Source organism: Serinus canaria, chromosome 2 (genome assembly GCF_022539315.1).
Source record: "Serinus canaria isolate serCan28SL12 chromosome 2, serCan2020, whole genome shotgun sequence".
NCBI classification, from domain to species: Eukaryota; Metazoa; Chordata; class Aves; order Passeriformes; family Fringillidae; genus Serinus; species Serinus canaria.
The window spans coordinates 4,181,360-4,201,513 of NC_066315.1; the positions used below are offsets into that span (position 1 = coordinate 4,181,360).

General features: G+C 44.0%; 1 protein-coding gene across 1 annotated transcript in view; it reads left to right on the plus strand.

Annotated features, from left to right (window-relative positions):
* CRHR2 (corticotropin releasing hormone receptor 2) overlaps positions 1 to 16,144 on the plus strand; it is a 104,730-nt gene extending 88,586 nt beyond the window's left edge. Inside the window, exon 12 of the mRNA XM_009085770.4 lies at positions 14,489 to 16,144. Coding sequence (XP_009084018.1) covers positions 14,489 to 14,629 — 141 coding nt within the window. The 3' untranslated portion in view covers positions 14,630 to 16,144. The remainder of the gene's footprint in view (positions 1 to 14,488) is intronic.
* The last annotated feature ends 4,010 nt before the right edge of the window (positions 16,145 to 20,154 follow it).

Here is a 20,154-nt window from a genome sequence, read left to right on the forward strand (position 1 = left end):
GGGCTTGTTGGGGTGTCTGTGCAGAAGTTGGACTCAATGATTCTTGTGGGTCCCTTTCACCTTGGGATATTCTGTGATCTACTTGTCCAATTCATCAGGTCTGCACTGTTCAAACAGAAGGAGAATCTTCCTGCATATACCAGGCTTTTTAAAGTGTTTTTTTCCTTTTTCCCCTGGTGTCCCAGTGACCATCAGGGGCTGGAACCCAGGCCATCTGATCTCACAGCCAGTCAGGACTTTCTGTCACCCCACTTCCATTTTGTGGCACTCAGGCTTGGAGCTGTTGGCTGTTCACAGCAGGTTTTCACTCTTCTGCCTGTTCTGGCAATCTTTCAGCTCTTTTTACTGGGAGAAATATCCAAACTTCCCCTTCCCTAGACCACTCTGAAGCTGTCTGTCCAAAGCCATGAGCCAGCATCCCATCTCCTGTAGCTCTGATGAGTTCAGACATAATTAAGCCTGTCAAAGGAGGGTGATTCACCTCATGCCCTTCTAGGCCTTGAGAGCAATCTACTGGGAAATCTGGACTGATTCCAGACCTGATTTTCCAGCTGTATCACCCTGGGAGTAGGTACTTCTGAGGGAGTCAGTCCAAGGTTGAGACACCCAGCTTAGGATGTTGATTCATTTCCCTAAACTCAGATATCTGGTGCTGCTGGGGAGGCTGCAGAGGATCTGAGGCATCCCCCTGGCTCTTACCAGCTGATCCAGGATCTGGAGAAGATTCTCATCCATTCTATTTGCAGGGTGCCCTGTGGCAGGAGAGGAATGATGACTCTGACTCCATGTTCTCAGAAGGCTAATTTATTATTTTATGATACTGTATTATATTGAAGAATACTAAACTAAACTATACTAAAGAATACAGAAAGGTACTTACAGAAGGCTAAAAAGATAATAATGAAAACTCCTGACTCTTTCCAGAGTCCTGACACAGTTTAGCCCTAATTGGCCAGAGAGTGAAAACAACTCCCAGCAGAATCCAATGAAACAACCTCCAAACACATTCCACATGAGCACAACACAGGAGAAGCAAATGAGATAAAAATTGTTTTGCTTTTCTCTGAGGCTTCTCAGCTTCCCAGGAGAAAACTCCTGGGCAAAGGGATTTTATTAGAGAATGTGAATGCCACACTCACCTGACTGGGAAGTGGGAAAGCCAGGTGGGATCCAGTGGGGCTTCTCAGGTGGCTCTGTGTCAGTAATTCAAACCAGACAATACAACCTTTTTGCTTTTTAAGCTTTTCATCAGCTTTGTTTACAACAGGCACCTCCATCTGCTCACCTGAGCAGCTCCAGCCTGGGCTGGCTCCCCACTGCCTGCCCAGACACCCTTCTGCCATGGGGGCACCCACAGAAGCTGAATTTGGGAGGGAAATCTTCCCTGTAGCATTTTTTGACATCTAATGTGCAACTTCCACTTGACTGACTAAACCATGGCAACTCTCTGCTTCTTTAAGGTGAAACACAAGTCCAAACCTCTCAAATATTAAATATTGTCTATTTCAAAACTGTGAAAAAACTTTGGGCTTGTCTTAATGTACTGTGAGAATGGGGTGGTTTTGGGGCTATCATAAAGCTTTTACAGGATAAAAATCTCCTGTCCTGTTCCAGCCTCAGTTTTACACAGCACTGAAGGAAGCAGCAAACTGAGAGAATTTTCAGAGCTTTCTGGGTGTGTAATCACATTGTCCAGAACACAAATTTGCATTTCACAGTATGCTGTTTTAAAAGCTGAGCTGCTCCCAGCCAGGCATCCCTACTAGAAGTGGTGATGAAGGCAATGCCACTCAATCCCCATGAGGTACCAGATTTTGCTCCAAAAGGGAAAAAATAACCTGTGAGAAGCCTGAAAGCTTCATAGAAATCACTGAAGCCTTGTTAGTATCTCCTCAGTGAGATATCTCTTCAGTGTTCCTGTGTCTGTGGTGGATGGGTTGATAACTTGCTGTCTCAGAAGGTTTCAAATGCTTCAGGTTTTGCAGTTACAGCAGAGCTGGGTTCTTTAAATGCAGGTAAAGGTCTTTATCAGCTTGCTCATCCCCCCCAGTGCCAGGCTTGCTCTGAATGATGACACAAGCAGAAAGCCTGGAAAATCCATCAGTTTAATAATGCTGTGATCTCAGCTCCATCCATCCCATCCTGTGTTTGGTACACATCCTGCTGGGTACTTACAAACTGCCAGTAGCTGTCTGTAGTAGAGCTCAAAAATTTTAGATACCCCTCAAAAAAACCCCAAAAGTCCCTTCATAAGATCTTCAATGAGTGCTTCATGTCTGGGAGACTTGTCCCTTCACAATTTATGTCTTTCCTTTTGCTCCTGGACTAAAAGCTGCTGCATTTAGTGGAAGAGAGAAGAAACACCATTGTGGGTTCCTCAGGTGTGAAAGAATGGCTGTAGGGATGTTCTACTCCCTAGGAAACCACATTAAAAACCCTGATTTGGGTTTTTTCCTGAGGCTCAGTGTGTGATTTCACTGAGTTTTCTCATCAGGAAGTATTTTTGAGGAAGAAGGAGAATAACAGGAACTAAAGGAACAGAGGTGAATTTGTTTTCAGCAGCCACTGAGGGACCCCTGCAAAATTCCTTCCCTGTCAGGGCTGGAATTGGATGCAGCCTTTGCACAGTTGTGCTGGATTTTAATGTTCTCAGAATAAAGAAAGGCTACAATTAACCCCAGTCCCTTATGAGGAGAGGAAATTGTGCAATGATTTTACTGCTTTAAGTACACACAGAGATTTTGCAGTGAGATTTAGTAAATGTTGGGACTATTTCTCAATCTGATGTGAAAATCACTTGGTTTGGGTACAGGGAAAGCTTTAATAGCAGTTCCTGGAATCTGAAGAAAAGGCAGAAATATTACTTAAGGCTGCATTTTGATAGAGTCACAGAAAATGGAACCATGTGTCCTGACAAACCTGCATGAACTGAAAAATAAAGAGGAAAACTCTGCTGGCTCTGGTACCTTTATGCTGTACCCCTCAGTCCAGTCCAGTTCCCACAATATCTGAGCAGGGCAGTCTGTGGAGCTTCAAAACCTCTTTACAACTAAAACTGGGTTAAAAATCAAAATCAGCATCTTAAAAACACTCAGGATGTGAGAGGCTGCTCCAAAGAAGAGTTTGCCTAGAGAGTTGGCAAGGGTTGGACTGGATGATCCATATGGATCCCTTCCAAGCTGATATATTTTGGGATTCTGGGATTCTATTCTGTGAAGTTTCTGTCCCTTTGTCAGAGTTCTGTCTGTGAAGTTTGGAAAATGAATCTGCTGAGAGTTTTCCTCTGTAACTTCCATTGATTTAAACAAACATACCTCGAGATCCAACCAAAAATGACACCTTGGTAACCACCATAAAATGTCCTGATTTTCAGTGATTTGGTCTCACAAATGTGGCAGCACTGGAGGGAAAAAGTGAAGCTTTAAATTTCAGTCCATGCAAAGAATTTCTAACAAGATGAGTTTATTTCCTTCATTTTTGAGAGGACATTTGACCTGGGCATGCAGCCACTTTCCCTGCCCTCATTTCCACAGAACACAGTGCTTCACACAGCTCCTGGACTGGCTTTCTTGGCTGTGCTGAGAGAGGCTGTCAGGCCCCTCAGCTGAAGATAAAAAAATCAGTAAATCACAGAACCAATCTGAGATAATTGATTCAACCATTCACCACACACTGCCAAGCCCCCACCAGGCCATGTCCCCATCCAGAGCTTTTGAACACTTACAGGGATGGGGATCCCACCACTTTGTCTGCCAGCCCCTTTCAGTGCCTGACCACCCTTTCAGTGAAGAAATTCTTCCAAATATCCAATCTAAATCTTCCCTGCTGCAATTTGAGGCCATTTCCTCTTGTCCTGTGTTTTCTGAGTTGGGAGCAGAGCCCAGTCCCCCCCAGGTGTCCCCTCCTGTCAGGAGCTGTGCAGAGCCACAAGGTCCCTCCTGATCCCCCTTTTCTCCAGGCTAAGCCCCTTTCCCAGCTCCCTCAGCTGCTCCTCATCAGATTTGTGCTCCAGACCCTTCCCCAGCTCTGTTCCCTCCCTCTTTCCAAGCCTTGTAGACAAATTGTTGCAGTGAATCCATTGTGGAGAAGCAGTTTAGATTAGAAGTTTGCAGCTTTTTATGTTTTATTGCTTCTGAAAAGGTCTGAAGCTGTTTTGAATGAAGTGTGTGTGCCATGGGTGGGCACAAGGGGCCCTTGGCACTTGACTCATTAATTTGTTTAGAGATTTTATGGGAAAAATTACCTTTTTTGGACAAAGAGAAACACTAGAGGGCAAAATATGCAAATTGCATTTAATCCAAGTAGAAAAGAGCATCTCTGGACTTCCAAGAAAATTGACAATGAAAGGCTTCTGAGAAATTGAGGTGTTAGGAAAATTGGCATAATGAAAAATCTGTATGCATTTATGTTGAATGCCACTTCAGAAGAGTGAATGCAGCTTGTGAACTTCTGTTTCAATGACTGCAAAAAAACCAAGATGCTCCTCAAAATTTTCTCAGTCAACTCACAGATCACAAGACTGAATTTAATTTCAGATAACACTGGATTTAAAAAAAAAAGGGTTTAGGATGGAGATTTTTGAAGCAAAGATAGAGTTTACTAGAAGAGCATGTAGTGAGAGGACAAGGGAGAATGGCTTCAAACTGAAAGAGGGCAGGTTTAGATTGGGTATTAGGAGGAAATTCTTCCCTGTGAGGGTGGGCAGCCCTGGCACAGGGTGCCCAGAGCAGCTGGGGCTGCCCCTGGATCCCTGGCAGTGCCCAAGGCCAGGCTGGACAGGGCTTGGAGCACCCTGGGACAGTGGAAGGTGTCCCTGCCATGGCAGGGGTAGGATGGGATGAGGTTTAATGTTCCTTCCAAGCCAGGCCATGCAGTGACTCTGTGAATGGTGTAAAAATGGGCTGGGGGAATGAATTCCCACACAGATCCTGCTGGACCCTTTTCACTGCAGGTCAGTTTTTCCTTTCAGTTCTTTAGTGAGCACCTTCTGCTCAGGGGCGTGTCACCTTTGAGTCAGGAACAGGAACAAAGGTGACACTTGACTCCAAACATTCCCAGAGGCCAAAGGCTCCTTCATTACAATCTCACAATATTTATAACCAGCATCATTCACCCAGAACCTGAGTGGTTCTTAACACCCCTGACATGATTGGTTAATTTAGGAAACATCCTTTGGTGAACATCTTGTGAGAAAACAACTGCCCTAAACACCAGCTGCAAGAGTGTTTTGATTCTTTCTCTCAGCCTTCTTAAAACTCCCCAGAATAATTCCTGGGAAAGTTTATCGCAGGAAAAAAAAGTTTCTGTCTCTGACCAAACTGTCAGTATCCACAGGGGAAGGTGGGCACAGCACTCCCAGCATTCCTCTTCTACCTTTGACTCATCCCAGACAAAGTTTTTTAAAGGAAGAGGGATCCTCCATCCAGTTCCCTTTCTGGTGGTGTCTCTACCTTTCAGCCAGACCTTCTTGACAGTGATGGTTTTCTCCTGAGACAAACTAAAGTATTTCAGAGAGAGGCAAAGAGTGCATTTAAAGTGTTTCATATTCCAGAGAGGGCTGGCTCCACTCCTGCTACCTCAGCAGTGATGATGGAAACCAGAGGATAACAGAGGAGTAAGAATCCCTGCTCCAGAGATCACTTATCCTTGCTACTGGGAGTTTCATGCAATTTCCAATTGCCACCAGATCCCTCAGAGAGTTCAGTGATCCTTGCAAACCTTTCCAGCCATGCTGGGAGATCCCAGCACAGCCATCCCAGAGCAGGAGCTTGGGAATGGAGGTGACAGTGTTTGAGAACAACCCACATCTACAAAGGGATGGTGCTTGATGAGGGGCTGCTCGGGGAAGAGCAGGCTCCACTCTGAAGCTGAATGAAGGCAGCAAGGCAAAATTAAACAGGGAAGGAAAAAATAAAAGAGTGAGGCTGTTTAAGCACTGGAAGAGAGGCTCAAAGGTGTTTTAAGATCCCTGTCTTTTTTTGTGCTCAAAATGACTTGATAAAACCCTGACATAATTTCAAAACTGGATAAAGCCACTGTGCTGGATGGGCTCTGATCATGGCACAGGACCAGAAGCCTTCTGATGTCCCTTCAACCTTAATTATTCTATAATTCATGAGTTCTATCCTTCATTTCTGTCCATATCCTGGATGGATACATAACCAGCCAGACCTGAGTCTGAAAACATCCTTTTAGAGCCTGAATTCTTAGCTCAGGACTCAGACTCAGTACTCTCTGACCAATATCTCTACTCATCCATGAATTGACATTTAAAATGCAATTAGCTGGCTTGGAGAGAAAACATCATCAGAGAGGAATAGATCAGATGCCACTGTAAATTATTCTCACAACAAGGGGCAAGACAAAGATAAATATGTTTAATTTTTTTTCTGTTGACCCTTTAGCCAAGCATCATCTGTCTCTCAAAATCTGTTAAGCTCAGAGTGGCTTCCTTTGATCAGATCATCCTGGGAGGCTGTTCATTAGAAGTGCCAGCTCTGAGTCAGCCCTGCAATGGTTACTCACCCCCTGTCCACCAGCCCAGGCAGGCTCCACATTATTCATCCCAAGCCCAAAGGATGTGTATTAAGCATTCCTTAAAATCTTTCAATAAATAAATACCAATATGGAGGTGGGCTAGAGGTCTAAGTTTAATTCCCTTTTAGCGGTGTGATATAGGGTACCTGTTGAAACAAAACCCAACATTGTGCCCAAGCTTTGTTTTTGTTTCCTTTGAGCCTTGCAGGTTGTTTTGACTACATCCCTTCCTGAGCTCAGGAGGATTCAATCCTGATAATGGCATCTTTAGGGGGATGTTCGGTTCAGTATTTTGTGTGATGGTAACATGAGCACCCTTGGCCTGAGGGGTTGGGTCTGTGGGAGCCTTGCACAGCTGCAGTTGCTCAGTGATGTGGTTGATTTACAAAACATGGATAAAGACCCTCCTGTCTCCCTGGGAGAATCAGAACTCCTCACCTGGAGATCCACAGCTCTGTCAGCCCAGGGGTCTCTGTGCTGAGGCCACTCTGGTTCTTTCCTTCAAATCTTTCTGTGCTTAATCCTTCCAAGGACCTGCACAGGTTTGACCAACAGCTGCTTCACAGCATTTGCTATTAAATACAGCATTTGCCATCCCTCCTCCCTGAGGAAAACCCTGAACATTTGGAAAACTTTCAAAGGACCATTTAAGGCATCACCTTACTTTTATTTAAGTTCTGTTAAGTAATGGATGGGTTTTCCCCCCCTCAAATCTTAAACATCTGATACATGCACAGAACCAGCTGAGCTTCTCACCTTCAGCTTCATTAATGGGCAGTGATTCACTCAAATGAGACCTATTTAATTGTCTTCTTTTGATGAGGTGTTGCCAATACCTTGGGCCTTACTGAGTCTTTACAGGGAGAGGCCAGGACTTCAAAAATCTCATGAAAATTAATGTCTGGCACAGTGAGATCAGTGCCTCGAAATTTAAAGATCCATTTTGCTGGTCTGGATATTGCTTAAAAGTTCCTCTTGTTCATCTGTAATTTGCAAAAACATCCATTCAAAATTCATCAGCCTTCCATAATCTGCAGAATTAAAGTCCCAAGTTATTCTCCAGTCACCTCCAACTGCAGCAGAATGTTCTGGAACACAGCAAAAGAAAGTGCTTAAATATAGGTGGAAGTTGTAAAATCAGTCTTTTTTAAAGCCCATCGAGATCTAAACCTTACTCATTTAATTAATTGGCCTTCTTATCAGGATTTCTGAATAAAGAGTGACATTTGAGCAGAGCAAGAACTTAATCAGTCACAGACTACTGAACACCATGAATATACAGATGAGATGTGAGGAAGAAATTCTCCCTGTGAGGATGGGAACCTGGCACAGGGTGCCCAGAGCAGCTGGGGCTGCCCCTGGATCCCTGGCAGTGCCCAAGGCCAGGCTGGGCAGGGCTTGGAGCAGCCTGGGATGGTGGGAGGTGTCCCTGCCATGGCAGGGGTGGAATGAGATGATTTTTAAGGTCCCTCCCAACCCAAACCATTCTGTGATTCTGTGACTAGTCTACAGACAGAGAGTGTTGAGATATATATATATATATATATGTTTATAGATATAGATATATATAGATATATATCTATATATATATAGATATAGATAGATATGTATATATTTGGTTGGGATTCAATGTGTGAGATGGTATTTTTGTTTGGATTTAGATGTCTGTTAGTTTTTATTTATATTGTAGTTTTATAGGCAGTGAGTTCTATAGCACTTTAATAAAAATTGAGCTGAGTCTTTTTTTTTAATAGGGCATTTTAAGGATAAATTGTTTAATTAAGAAAATATATTTAAATTGTTTTTATTTTTAACTTCATAATTAATTACTCGTGGTTTGTCATGTGGATTTTTTTTATTTAATTATATAATACTACTTAAACTCATAAAGAAGAAGGTGAAGAAGAAGGATTAGTTTTTGTGTTAAAACTTTTATTTTGTTTTATATATGATATCATATTTTAAAATTTTAAACTTTAAATTTTTTATTATGTGATATTATGTACTTTTTATTTAAACTATACACTTACAATTTTAGTTTTATTATATAATTTTGGAAGTTTTCTCTGTGGCTTTAGGTTAAATGTAGTGTTCTTTTGGGAGTTAATGTTTGTTAGTATAGAAAGGTTACAATTTTCAGCAATTAGGGTTCTAAAAAGAGAGTTCTTGATGTCCTTCTGGCCCTTACTTGTGAACACTTCCAGGTGAGGGATGTCACCTGGGGACAGAGGATGGTGACATCCCAATAGCCTTAATTCCAGCTTCCATTGCTCTGGCAGCTCATCTATTCCTACTCTTCTTACTATTATAATAACTATTATATTTTAGTATATTATTATAGATAAAAATAAATAATTGTATAAATATAATTTAAAATATATTCAATATCTACTATTTAATCTATTTATTATATAGTAAATAATATAATATATATTATATTTAGTATATTTATATATATATAGAATATATTTTAGTATATTTTAGTATTATTACATCCAAAAGCCCCAGGTGAATCTGCCCCTTTGATCTGTGTAGGTGAATCAGAACTTCTTCTCTCCTAATGATATAAGACATTTCTTCCAAAATCTGAATTTTAGTGTTACTCAAGGCTGTTTCCTCAGCTCATTTCTAGTTGAAATGCAATTTTTTGCAGTTTCTTGCAGTTTCTTGCAGTTTCTTGCAGTTGATGGCTGCAAGAACTTAGCCAGAGGCCAGTGTCTAGCACAGGTAATAGCAGCACAAAGTTGGTGTCTATTTTGTCAACAGAAAACCTTCTCTAAATGTTTTCATCCTTCTGTCCATCTCTTTCATTCTTTTTGTCATTCTGCTGTGGAGGAGGAGGAAGAAAGGTTTTTAACAGTATTTTTTATTTAATATGATCTAAAAGTTTGACAAGTCCCTTGGTTAGGTGATCCAGTCAGAAGAGAAAAAGTCACCCACTGATTTCCTTTCATCCCTTATCCAAATTCTTTTTCTTGACTGTTCCAAAGCAGTGCTCACACTCTGAAGCACAAATAATGCTGGCAAACCTGACTGGACCACAGCTCAGAAACTGGGATTGTTCACTGTACACCAAGCAGAAAGAGCTGAAAAGGGTAATTCTGAAAAAGGACCTATTTGGAAAAGACAGACCAAGGGTCAACACAGGCAGCCAGCTCTGTGCTCAGAGAAGGGGAAATTTTGGTCCTTTCAAGCAACTAGAGCTCACAGAGGTGAGGCTGATAATTTGTGTTCCCAGGACTCCTTGTGGAGCTTTAGCCACTGATGACAGCCCAGAGCATCCTTGGGATGTCACAGGCCAATGCTGGCACTTTCAGGTCATGAATGTGCTAATGCTGACTCTGGGACATGGTCCTGACTCTAGAAATGCTTAATTAAACAGAGGAGGCTGCTCTTACAGAGATTAACAACCATGTTTGATAGTTGATATTTTGCATTCTCTTTTTCTTTTGCTCTTCCACTGTACTATAGCTTTTTTTTGGTGTCTTTAGCCACAGCCATTTTTTTTCTTTTCTAAAGTACAGGACATAAATTTGACCTTAACCTTCTCTGCTTGCACTCTGGTCACATACTAATTGCAGTTAATTATTCTGTCATTAAAAAATGCTTTGCCCTCACCCTTGAAAGTGCAGAGCTCATTCCCATGTGCCCAGTCCATTAGGAATGGCTCCAGCTGTACAAGACAGCACTTTTGGGTTTTTTTTATTTTTGTATCCTGTCTCAAACCATATCACAAAAGCCAACTGCTTGTTTAGACTCACATCTTTATCTCCAGGTGGCTCTTTTTGACTTGGTTGGCTTGAAGCACAAATGATAAATCTAATCTGGCTTCACTGGCTGAGTAAGTATCTCTTCACACTGGTTCCTCAGGAAAAGAAAGCCCACAACAACAACCACAACAAACCAAACCCACCCAAAAAAACCCAAAAAAAGCCAAACACACACACAAAAAAACCCAAAAACAACTCACAAAATTTCTGCAGAAGAAAGGAGGAAAATTTTAAAATCTCAGCATTGGTGACATCTGGGGAGAAAGGAGCATTCAAGAAGCAACTTCCCTCTGCATCTCAGGTCTTCAGGGGACAGTGACATGACATTTCCCATGACAGTGGTCTGACCCTTCATGTGTTACTTAAACCACTTGTCTGGTTTAAGCATTCATTTAGGCTGGGTTTGTACCCAGAGGAGCAAAGAGTGTTCAATTCCACATGTCTGAGTGCCATCCTCAGAGAGATTGTCTCTGTTTCTCCACTGTCTGTACTGGAAGCATAAATAATGGATCCAATAATTGGATGGGGCTTTGAACAACCTGGTCCAGTGGAAACTCTTCCTGTTCATGGCAGAGGGTGGGAAAAAAATGAACTTTGAAGTCTCTTCCACCCAAAGCATTCAGTGATTCTGTGATGATTGGCCAAGATAAGGTGTGAATCTGTCAGGGGAGGTGCCTCCCCCCTTGCACGGACTCTGCACATGGATTTGCCTCTGGGTGTGCTTTGTATCCTCCCTCCCATCCAGAATCAGGGCCAAGGATCCCTCTGCCACTGCAGGTGGAACCATGGTGGGTTTGCCAATAGTGAATTCCCAAGTACAACTCCATGGCACAGCTTTCCAGTGTTCCTCCTGCTTTCCCAGGAGGGTTCAGTGAGCCAGGGAGGTCAGTCTGGGGAGAAGGGCATGATGGTCAGCAGCCCAGGCTGCTGCAGTTTGTGACTGAGTCCATCTGTCCTGACTCTGCTCTTTCACATAACTGTGTCATTGAACTCATTTTAGAACCTGACCAAACCCCATCATGGAACTGGTGGAGAGCTGTTGAAGCTACTGCTCCATAAGGAGATTCTCTTCCAGAAATCCTCTGCACTGTTGTTTAACCACATTGTTCTCATTCTCATCTCCAAATCATTCATGCTCTTCCTGGCAGTGCTGCCTTTATTTCCCCTTTTACTGGGTGTTTTCTCTTTCTCCAGTTCTATTCCCTCTCATTCTTTGTTTCATTAGGTTCTGTCTCACCCCTACTAAGTGTAAAAAACATTATTATTTATATTGAAACAAATCATTGATTCAAAATCACAAGAAACCCAGAGTGGCTTTCTCCTCATCTTACCTTAAAAATCTGCAGCTGCTTGCCTTAAATCACAGAAGCACAGCATCAATTAGGTTGGAAAAGACCTCTGAGATGACTGAGTCCAAGCTATGACCTAAACCCACCATGCTAACCATGTAGCAGAGATCACAGGTAGCTGAGAACACAGCCAAAGAAATCCTCTGCTCTGATTTGCCCAATCTCTGCCTCTAGAAGGGCTCTGATAGAAAAGCCACATTTCCAGGTTGAGGATTCCTCTGAAAAGGCACCAAAGAGACAACTGCAAAAGTGTTTTCCAGGCTGGTACTCATAAACCTGCAATATTCCAGGGACAAAGCTGTGCTGGGAAGGGATGGCTTGCTCACAGTTTCTCACAGGCAGTGCTACAGCCCAGGGCTCTGAAAACCCACCCAGAAATGGGAAAAGTGAAACCATCCAAGAGGAGGACAGCAGTTTGCCCTTTTCTGTGTCCTCCTTGAGAACTTCTCTATGGTTTAACCCCGGGGCCTTCACCCTGTTCATCTGGGGCACCTAAAACTGACTGGGTGTGGTGTGGGTTGGAAACACCTCCAATCCTGGAGCTCTTCAACTCCGCTGAGCACCCTAAGGAAGGACATTTGAGCTGCTCTGAAGTGGGGCTGGAGACTCTGTGTGTTCCTTGTGTTTTGAGTAGACCTCACAGAGCTCCTGCAGACAGTCCCCAAGCTTTCAAAGAAATGAACAAAAGCAGTGATTCTTCATCTTTGGGCAATTTTTTTTTCTACTCCACTTCCCCTGCAGTGCCAGTGGTGGTGACAGACATGCCCAGGGTGGCTTGGATTGACCTTGAGAGCTGAGAACCTGTGCCAGCATGGGCTTCACAAGCTCTGAAAGCTCCTCCCAGGCCTTGGGCAGTTGCCATGGCAGCTGATGCCTTTGAGGTCTCCTCCACAACAGCATCACTGCTGATAATACCCAAAGTTCCCCTAGTCCGTGGTAAAATGGGGCTTAAAACAACCCTTTACTTTTGGGGGATGCAAGGAAAATAAGTACATTATGAAGACTAAAAAAATACCCATTGTTAGATCTCAATATTGTCTGAACTTACCTAAATTTATAATCCAGACATCTTCAACAGAGCTTGTTGTCTAGACTCATTTTATAACCAATTAAAGGAAATAGGTATTTTTCATCTGACCACAAATATCTGGTGTGTTTTGGACACCTGCTTTAGAAGGAGATGAATCATCCCCCTTGACCACACACTGATTGGTTCCCTCTTGGTCAGGAACCTGTAGGTCAATAGTTGAGGTGTAATGTCTATATTACATTATTTATAACCCCTCTTTAAAAAAAGTGGTTTTGGTAAAGGAAACCCTGGCTTGATACAGAAGTTTTATGTAACAGTGCTTCTTCCAGAGTTCACCAGATTCCAGGTTGGCAGCAGAACATCAGCATCCTTTCCAAGTGTCATGAACAGTCCAGGCTTTGGACTCTCCAGGAAGCTGGGCCCAGATTCCTCTCACCTAATTTTGTAGGCTTATTTATCTCCCTGGGTTAGGGGTTTTAATTGGTTTCCTCTCTACAGTAAGCAGATATCAGCAAGAATATCCAGAAATTGGTCCAAATGCTTCATGCCAGGTTCTGACTTTGAGTCTCCCCTGCCAGGGATTTGGAAGGGATTTGGTGTATTTTAGGAGTATTTCAAGCCTTCCCTCCCACTGTGTTTGAGGTTTAGGGTTCCTTTCTCCTTTTTTTCTCTTGCATATATATGTATATATTTGAGCCTGAGTTCCTGGGCTCTCTCTATGCTCCATGAAAAAAAAAAAAAAACCAAAAAAAACACTGAAATTCAAGGTTCATCTGACCTGTCGGTCAGCACCTGCTTGAGGATGGCCTTTACTGATGTGGAGCAGCTTCCACTGCCTGCTGGAGGTGCTCAGAGGGCTGGATCAGGTGTGCCAGAGCTTGGCTAGATCCCCTGTGCTTCTTCACATCCAAGGGCAGCAGGGGCCCCTGGGATGGGGCTCTCCAAGAATTCCATCAGGTCTTGGACAGACCTTGGATGCACCATCCATAAGATCCACCCATCCTGAGGGCTCAATTCAGTTGTGAATGTTTAGACCTGTTGGAAATGCTCTGGGGTATTTAAGATACCAGATACAAGATATGAGGTGTGAAAAATGTTTTTTCCCTGAGTCATGTACTCAAGAGAATATCAGTGAATTAGAAGCTCCTGTTCAGGCATCTGAATCAGTCCCTGTGATGCCTTGAGAGGCTGACCTGGAACAGAGGCTAGAGTTAAAGGAATAAAGTAGGGGTTTATTAAAAGGCCTTCAAAGGATACACCTTGGGCTCCACAAGAGCCTGGCCATGGCTCCACCCAAGATGGATGCAAGATAGACCCAAGATGGATGCTGAGTCACAAGTTTTCAACTTTTTATAAGTTTTGGTTCTTTTCCATATTGGGGTTCATTGTTCAGTAACAGTTTCAGGTTATGCAGCCCCATCCTCCATGACTGCTCTCCTTAATTTGCTGTTGTTGGAACTTTTTGGGCCCAAAGCTGAAGTGGTGGCCTTGGTTCTGGGGCTGGAAAAGGATTGTTTTGTGTGACTGAGCTGTGAGGAGAACTTGCTAACACTTCATATGAAGTTCAGAGTTAGATACCAGTGCAGTACAGAATCTGGAAAACATGAAAGCTAAAACTTAAGGCATCACTTCCCCCCTTTAAAAGCTTAAGGCGTCACCTGTGGCAATTTCAAGCCTTCCCTCCCACTGTTTGAGGTTTAGGGTTCCTTTCTCCTGTTTTTCACTTGCTTGTCCCAGCACTGTCCAGCATCCCTTTACACCTGAAACTGTGCCTTGACGTTGTCCCCTGTGTTCCTCCCCAGGTCCGTTCTGCTGCCAGGAAGAGGTGGCACCGCTGGCAGGACCACCACTCTCTGCGGGTGCGCGTGGCTCGGGCCATGTCCATCCCCACGTCCCCCACACGCATCAGCTTCCACAGCATCAAACAGACCGCGGCCGTGTGAGCGCCCACGGACACCACCCACCACCACCACCACCACCACCACCCCGTGGCCTTCAGAGCTCTCCTGTCTCCTCTCCCACCCCAGAGCCCCTTCCTGCAAACTCTGCTCCTTTGGCCCCACTGATCTCTTTCCGGTGAGGGGCCCGTCTTGGTTCGTCTCCCACATCCGCGATGCTGCTTGGAGGCAACAAGGAAAAAGCCTCTTGGAGTTGGTGGTGGTCAAACAGATTCAAAGAATGAACAGGTTCAACCCTGACTGCATCCTCTGGAAGTTCACAATGCAAAGTCTAGAACAGCACACTTGCAGGAATAATATTTTTTTTTTTCACCTTCCTTTCATTTTTTTTTGTTTTTATTCCCCCTTTCATATTGCGGTGAGCAAACTGTTTTGAACACGCTGCCCATCTCACCCTGTACATTGATTCCCAATTGAATTGATTTCAACAGTTTTGGTGTATAATAGCCCATCCCTTTCTTGTTTTCTTTGTAAAAAGTTTCTTCTGTGCAAAACCGTCATTTGAGAACTTGTGGCAGCAAGAAAAAGAGCATCTGAAATGTGGTGTGAAAAGCCTGAATTTACCTGCCTTCCCCATTTCTCTCTTGGACAGACTGGGAATTGTCAGGGCATCGCTGGATGTTCCACACAGGGCACTTTGCCTGGTGAGCACCATGCCCTGCTCTTACACAGATTTTCAAAGGACAGGAGTAGCTCTGAGTAGCTCTACAAAATACTCTCATTCCTCTTAGCCCCACGCTTCCAGCACAGAGTAAGTGGAAAGCCTTTGGAAAGTGGTTTGTTTTCAGCTCAGAGCATTAGGGTGGGGAAGGACAGCTCTTCTGGGTTTAAAAAACACAAAAGGGAAGCACTGTAAAGATAATAAGGATGGCAAGAGGATGTTTGTATTCCAAGGATAATGCTACGTGCTGCACAAAGGTATCTATTGAGCATTTTGAACTAGAGCAGTTGTATCTACCAGGCTTTTTATGTGATGTTCAAGAAAACTGTATATTTTCAATAATAAACACTACTCTGGGTTGGTTTCAATAAAACCAGGCATCGTTTTCTTTAACTCTGGAAAGGAAGAGGACATCTGTCTTGAGAGTGGTTTTGCAGCTAAAATCAGGGAAGGAAATCCTGTTTGATAGTGAGCCAAGAAGAAGAACAACCTCGTGATAAAATCCTGACATGGGGGCATTTAAAAGCAAGAAGAATTGTGTCCCTTCTCAGCTCATGGTTTTATACTGGATCCCTGTCCCTCTGCACTCTCTCCTCTGGGCTTTGCCACAGCAGTAAGAAAAATGTTGTATTATACATTCTCCATCACCTGCATCTCAACAGAGCTGGAGTAATTTGCTGTTTCCACTTTTATCGAGCTTACTCTGAATTTTCTTCAGATGTTTTATAGGACTTTTCAGCACGAGCTTGATTTAAACCTCCAGATTTATCTTGCTCTAGTTTTCAGGGGCTGGAAAATCTCTTGGAAAACATTGTTATAAATCCCCTGCTTATGGGGGGAGGGGGGGGGGGATGTCTGTCCTATCAGCTCAGTCATATTCAACTTGGAGCTTGCTGGCAATGAGCAGCAAATTTAAATAAACAACATTTTGTAACTTTTCCCTCTCCTAACTCATTTGGATTCATGTGCCTCAAAGAGATAACAGAGGGAGGAAGGAAACAGAGGGAGGAAGGAGATTTGGGTGCCTGATGAGAGAGGACCTGTTGTATTTTCTGAGACCCCCGATGAAAGGAGGAATGTTGAATCTTACTCCATGTTCTCAGAAGGCTAATTTATTATTTTATGATCTATATTATATTAAACAATTCTATACTAAACTATACTAAAGATTACAGAAAGGATACATTATTATCTTTTTAGACAGAAGGCTAAAAAGATAATAATGAAAACTCCTGACTCTTTCCAGAGTCCCAACACAGCTTGGCCCTGACCGGCCAAAGAGTGAAAACAACTCCCAGCAGAATGCAATGGAACAATCACCTGTGGGTGAACAATCTCCAAACACATTCCAAAGGAGCAAAACACAGGAGAAGCAAATGAGATAATATTGCTTTTCTTTATCTCTGAGGCTTCTCAGCTTCCCAGGAGAGAAATCCTGGCAAAGGGATTTTTCCAGAAAATATGATGGTGACAAGGACTGGGTCAGTGCTATTACTACTCACAGTAGCAGTACACAGCCCCTGGCATCTGTGTTTGAAGGGAGGGACACATCCACAGGTCAGAAACATGTACAGTGAGTATGTCTGTGTTTGCTCTGGCTCTGGGCTGTGCTGGGATGAAAAAGGGATGTGCAGTGCAGCGGATTCTGTCAGAAATTGCAGGTTATTGGTGCTGCCAGAAGTGTAGCAGACATCCAGACATGGAGCAGGTCTGAGTAGAGAAGAAATTTGGCAGCTGAAGCAGTGAACTAATGGTTAACCCTGGGGTCCTTTAGAGTTTACCTCAGTGAGCCACTGGAATATAGCAGTGCCAGGGCACCCCCTTTGTGCCAGTGTTCTGGGCTATTGCTGCAATGCCCCTGGTTTCACTTGCCATTATGTTCCCTGAACATTTAAGACAATAAACAGGTGAAGACAGTTAAATTTGGTTTGTGTCCTAGTAAGTCAGGTGGCTGATCTCCCACTGTACTTGGTCCCTACCCAAGGAAATTGTGCAGCTTGAAGAAAATAAAAATAACCTTTTAGACTCTGCATGCTCTCACCCCCAGGACTTTGGAAGACGTTCACAGTACACTCTCCTGACAGCAGTGGTGCTGCTCCTGTCTCTGCTGCACTGTCTGGTCCCAGAGGTGGACAGCCAACATCCGTCACCAGGAGCATTTGGCACATCCAAGCTGGATGGCAAACTGCACACCTTTCCTGGGAACACCAGCCAGAGTAGCTGCTGGTGACATCCCAAGGCATGGGGTGCTCAGAAATTGATTAATTTGAGTTTAGCTCTTTGGAAATCAGCCCAGGAGAAAACACCTGGGAACAAAACAGATAAGCAAGAACTTCCCTTTTCCCTGAGTAGCCCTTGATAAAAATACTGGAGGTGAGCCACACACCCTTATGCCAAGAAAACAAATAAATATTTCTGAATTTGCACTGAGTGATGTTGATCTTGCCTTTTAGCATTGAATGAATGGTTTGGTGATCATCCAGGATACCTGTGAGCAGAGCTGCTGAGATGTTCCCCAGATGTCTTGGGCAGCAAAGGGGAGTTCCTTGGCCAGGTGAGGACTTGCTGAGGAGCAGCAGTGTGGAAAAGCAGCCAGGGAGCTCATGGATGCTGAAATCAACCCAAACCAGGCATGTGACCTGGCAGCAAAGCTCTGGGATGTTTTGAAGGAAATGATTATTCCCTTCCACTTTGCACTCCTTAGACCACAGCCAGGAGTGTGGTCACCAGTTTGGTGACCCCAGTACAGGAGATATTAACAAACCAAAGCAAGATCAGTCACAGGGACACCAAGATGCTCAGGTCTGGAGCACTCTTCATGTGCAGAGATGCAGAAGGAGCTGATTCAAAATGAAGAAAGGATTCTGGATGGAGCTAACAACAGCCTGCCTGTACCTCAAGGTTGCTGACAGATCCAAGCCCTTCATAGTGGTTTGAGGCAGGAGGAACAAGGAAACTGTAAAAACAAAAGGGCCAGATAAGATGGAGAAGGAGGAAAGTTTTTCCTCATAAAGACAGATGAGCAGTGGGAGAGGTTTCCCAGTGAGGGTGGGAGACTCTTTCAAGATTTTTCAAGACCCAGATGGATAAAGCCCTGAGCAACATTCTGAGCCTGCTGTGAGTAGGGGGTTTGGACTGGAGACCTCCTGAGGTGCCTTACAACCTGGATTGTGCCATCCTCCTGAAACTGGTACTGTCAGTCATGCCTCTGAGACAAGAGAAGAATGAACATGATCAAGGTCTGGCTGCTGCCTTTTCTCCCTGTGCACCTCAGGGGCTTTAGAAACATGCTCATGTCTCCTCTCTTCAAAAGAAGCTTCTTTCTTTGCTGTCTCCTGGCAGGAAGGCAAAGATGAATAAAGTCACACTCTTCAGGGAAAACTTTCCTCTTTACTTTGTGACGCCTTTTAAAGCTGTGTGTCCCTTTCAACAAAATAATCATTTATGGCACAAGTCTGGGATGATTCAGATGTAGCTTTTGGATCAGCAGGAACAGTCTCAGCTCATCAGTGCCAGGAAAATTGTGGTGGATCTGTTGCAGTGACAGCATCTGTGCACGTGTGTGTCTGTGTGTATGCTCATGCACATGTGTGTCCATGGCCCCCTGTGCATTTGAAGAAAACAGATCAAATTTCTCTGGATTTATGGCTGATTCTGCAGGAGGAAAACAAAGCTGCTCATGTTCAGTGAGTCATTATGGAAATGAACAACTATGAGCACTCAAGTGCTTGAAACAAGACTCCAAAGCTCTTCCAGGAAAATGTTTGCAGGGCTGAGCACCACAGATCATGTGTGTGCCAACTGGCTGGGGCACAAGTGTAAGCTGACTTTGGAGCTGGGCTAATTGCTTCCCTCTGACACTATTTAAATGTTTTTTTCCCCCTCCTCCTTTGCAGTAAATGCCCAGTTCCAGCTTGCAGTGGAGCCAGCTGTGCTGCAGTTCCTGGGATGCAGTGGTTTAGGGTTGGCTTTGGGCTCCATCACTGCACATGTACAGGGGATTGGGGCCTGAGCATGGGGTGTGGAATCCACAGCTCCAGCTTCCAGCAGAGCATCACACCCCTGGGGATGTGCTCTGCAGTGAGACAAGGTCGTGTTTCCACCCCAAATGGCTCTGAGGTGGAAAATGAGCTTTGAATGAAGAGATGGAGTCACTGAGATGGGGCAGGAGGCTGGGCAGAGAGGAGCTGTGAAGGGACAGGCCATGCTCTGACCACCCTGCTCTCTGGTCAGACTCATGGTTTCAGTGGTACCTACTCCTGCAGACAGCCACCACAAGGCTCATCTCTTAGTCCATGGGGAGAAAAAAAGCAATTTTGGGATTACTGTCCTCTGAGTACTGGGTATCCCTACATGGAGAGGCTATTGTACATTCATCAGTGTGAAGGTTTCACATAAATCCTCCAATTTTTCATAGATTAATTCACTTTATTCCTTTTCTCATGTATATCTTCCACAAAGCTGGAGAAGCATCTCAAGAGAAACTTTTGCAAAAGACATAAAATCTGTAAATTTACTGATGGTAAAATACATAGTTAAAACAAAAACCTGGATCACCTGGACAATCCTGTTGGGTTCTACATTGGTTTCTCAAGTTTCTCCACTTGCTAATTAGTGCAGGAGAAAGCAAATCCTGGTTGGTGTAATTACCACAGAGCTGTGCTAAAGTGACCTTGTGCTCTGAGAGGCCAAAGCTTTGAAGAAGAACTCCTCCAACTTTAATGAGTTTCCCAGCTGCTAAGGAGGCAGGGAGCCTCCAGGAGGGCTGTGTGTGCTCAGCACTGACCAAAGGCTGTGCAATGACCCTCCTGACTCATCTCCCCTCTGCACTCCAGGGCTGCAAGGGCTC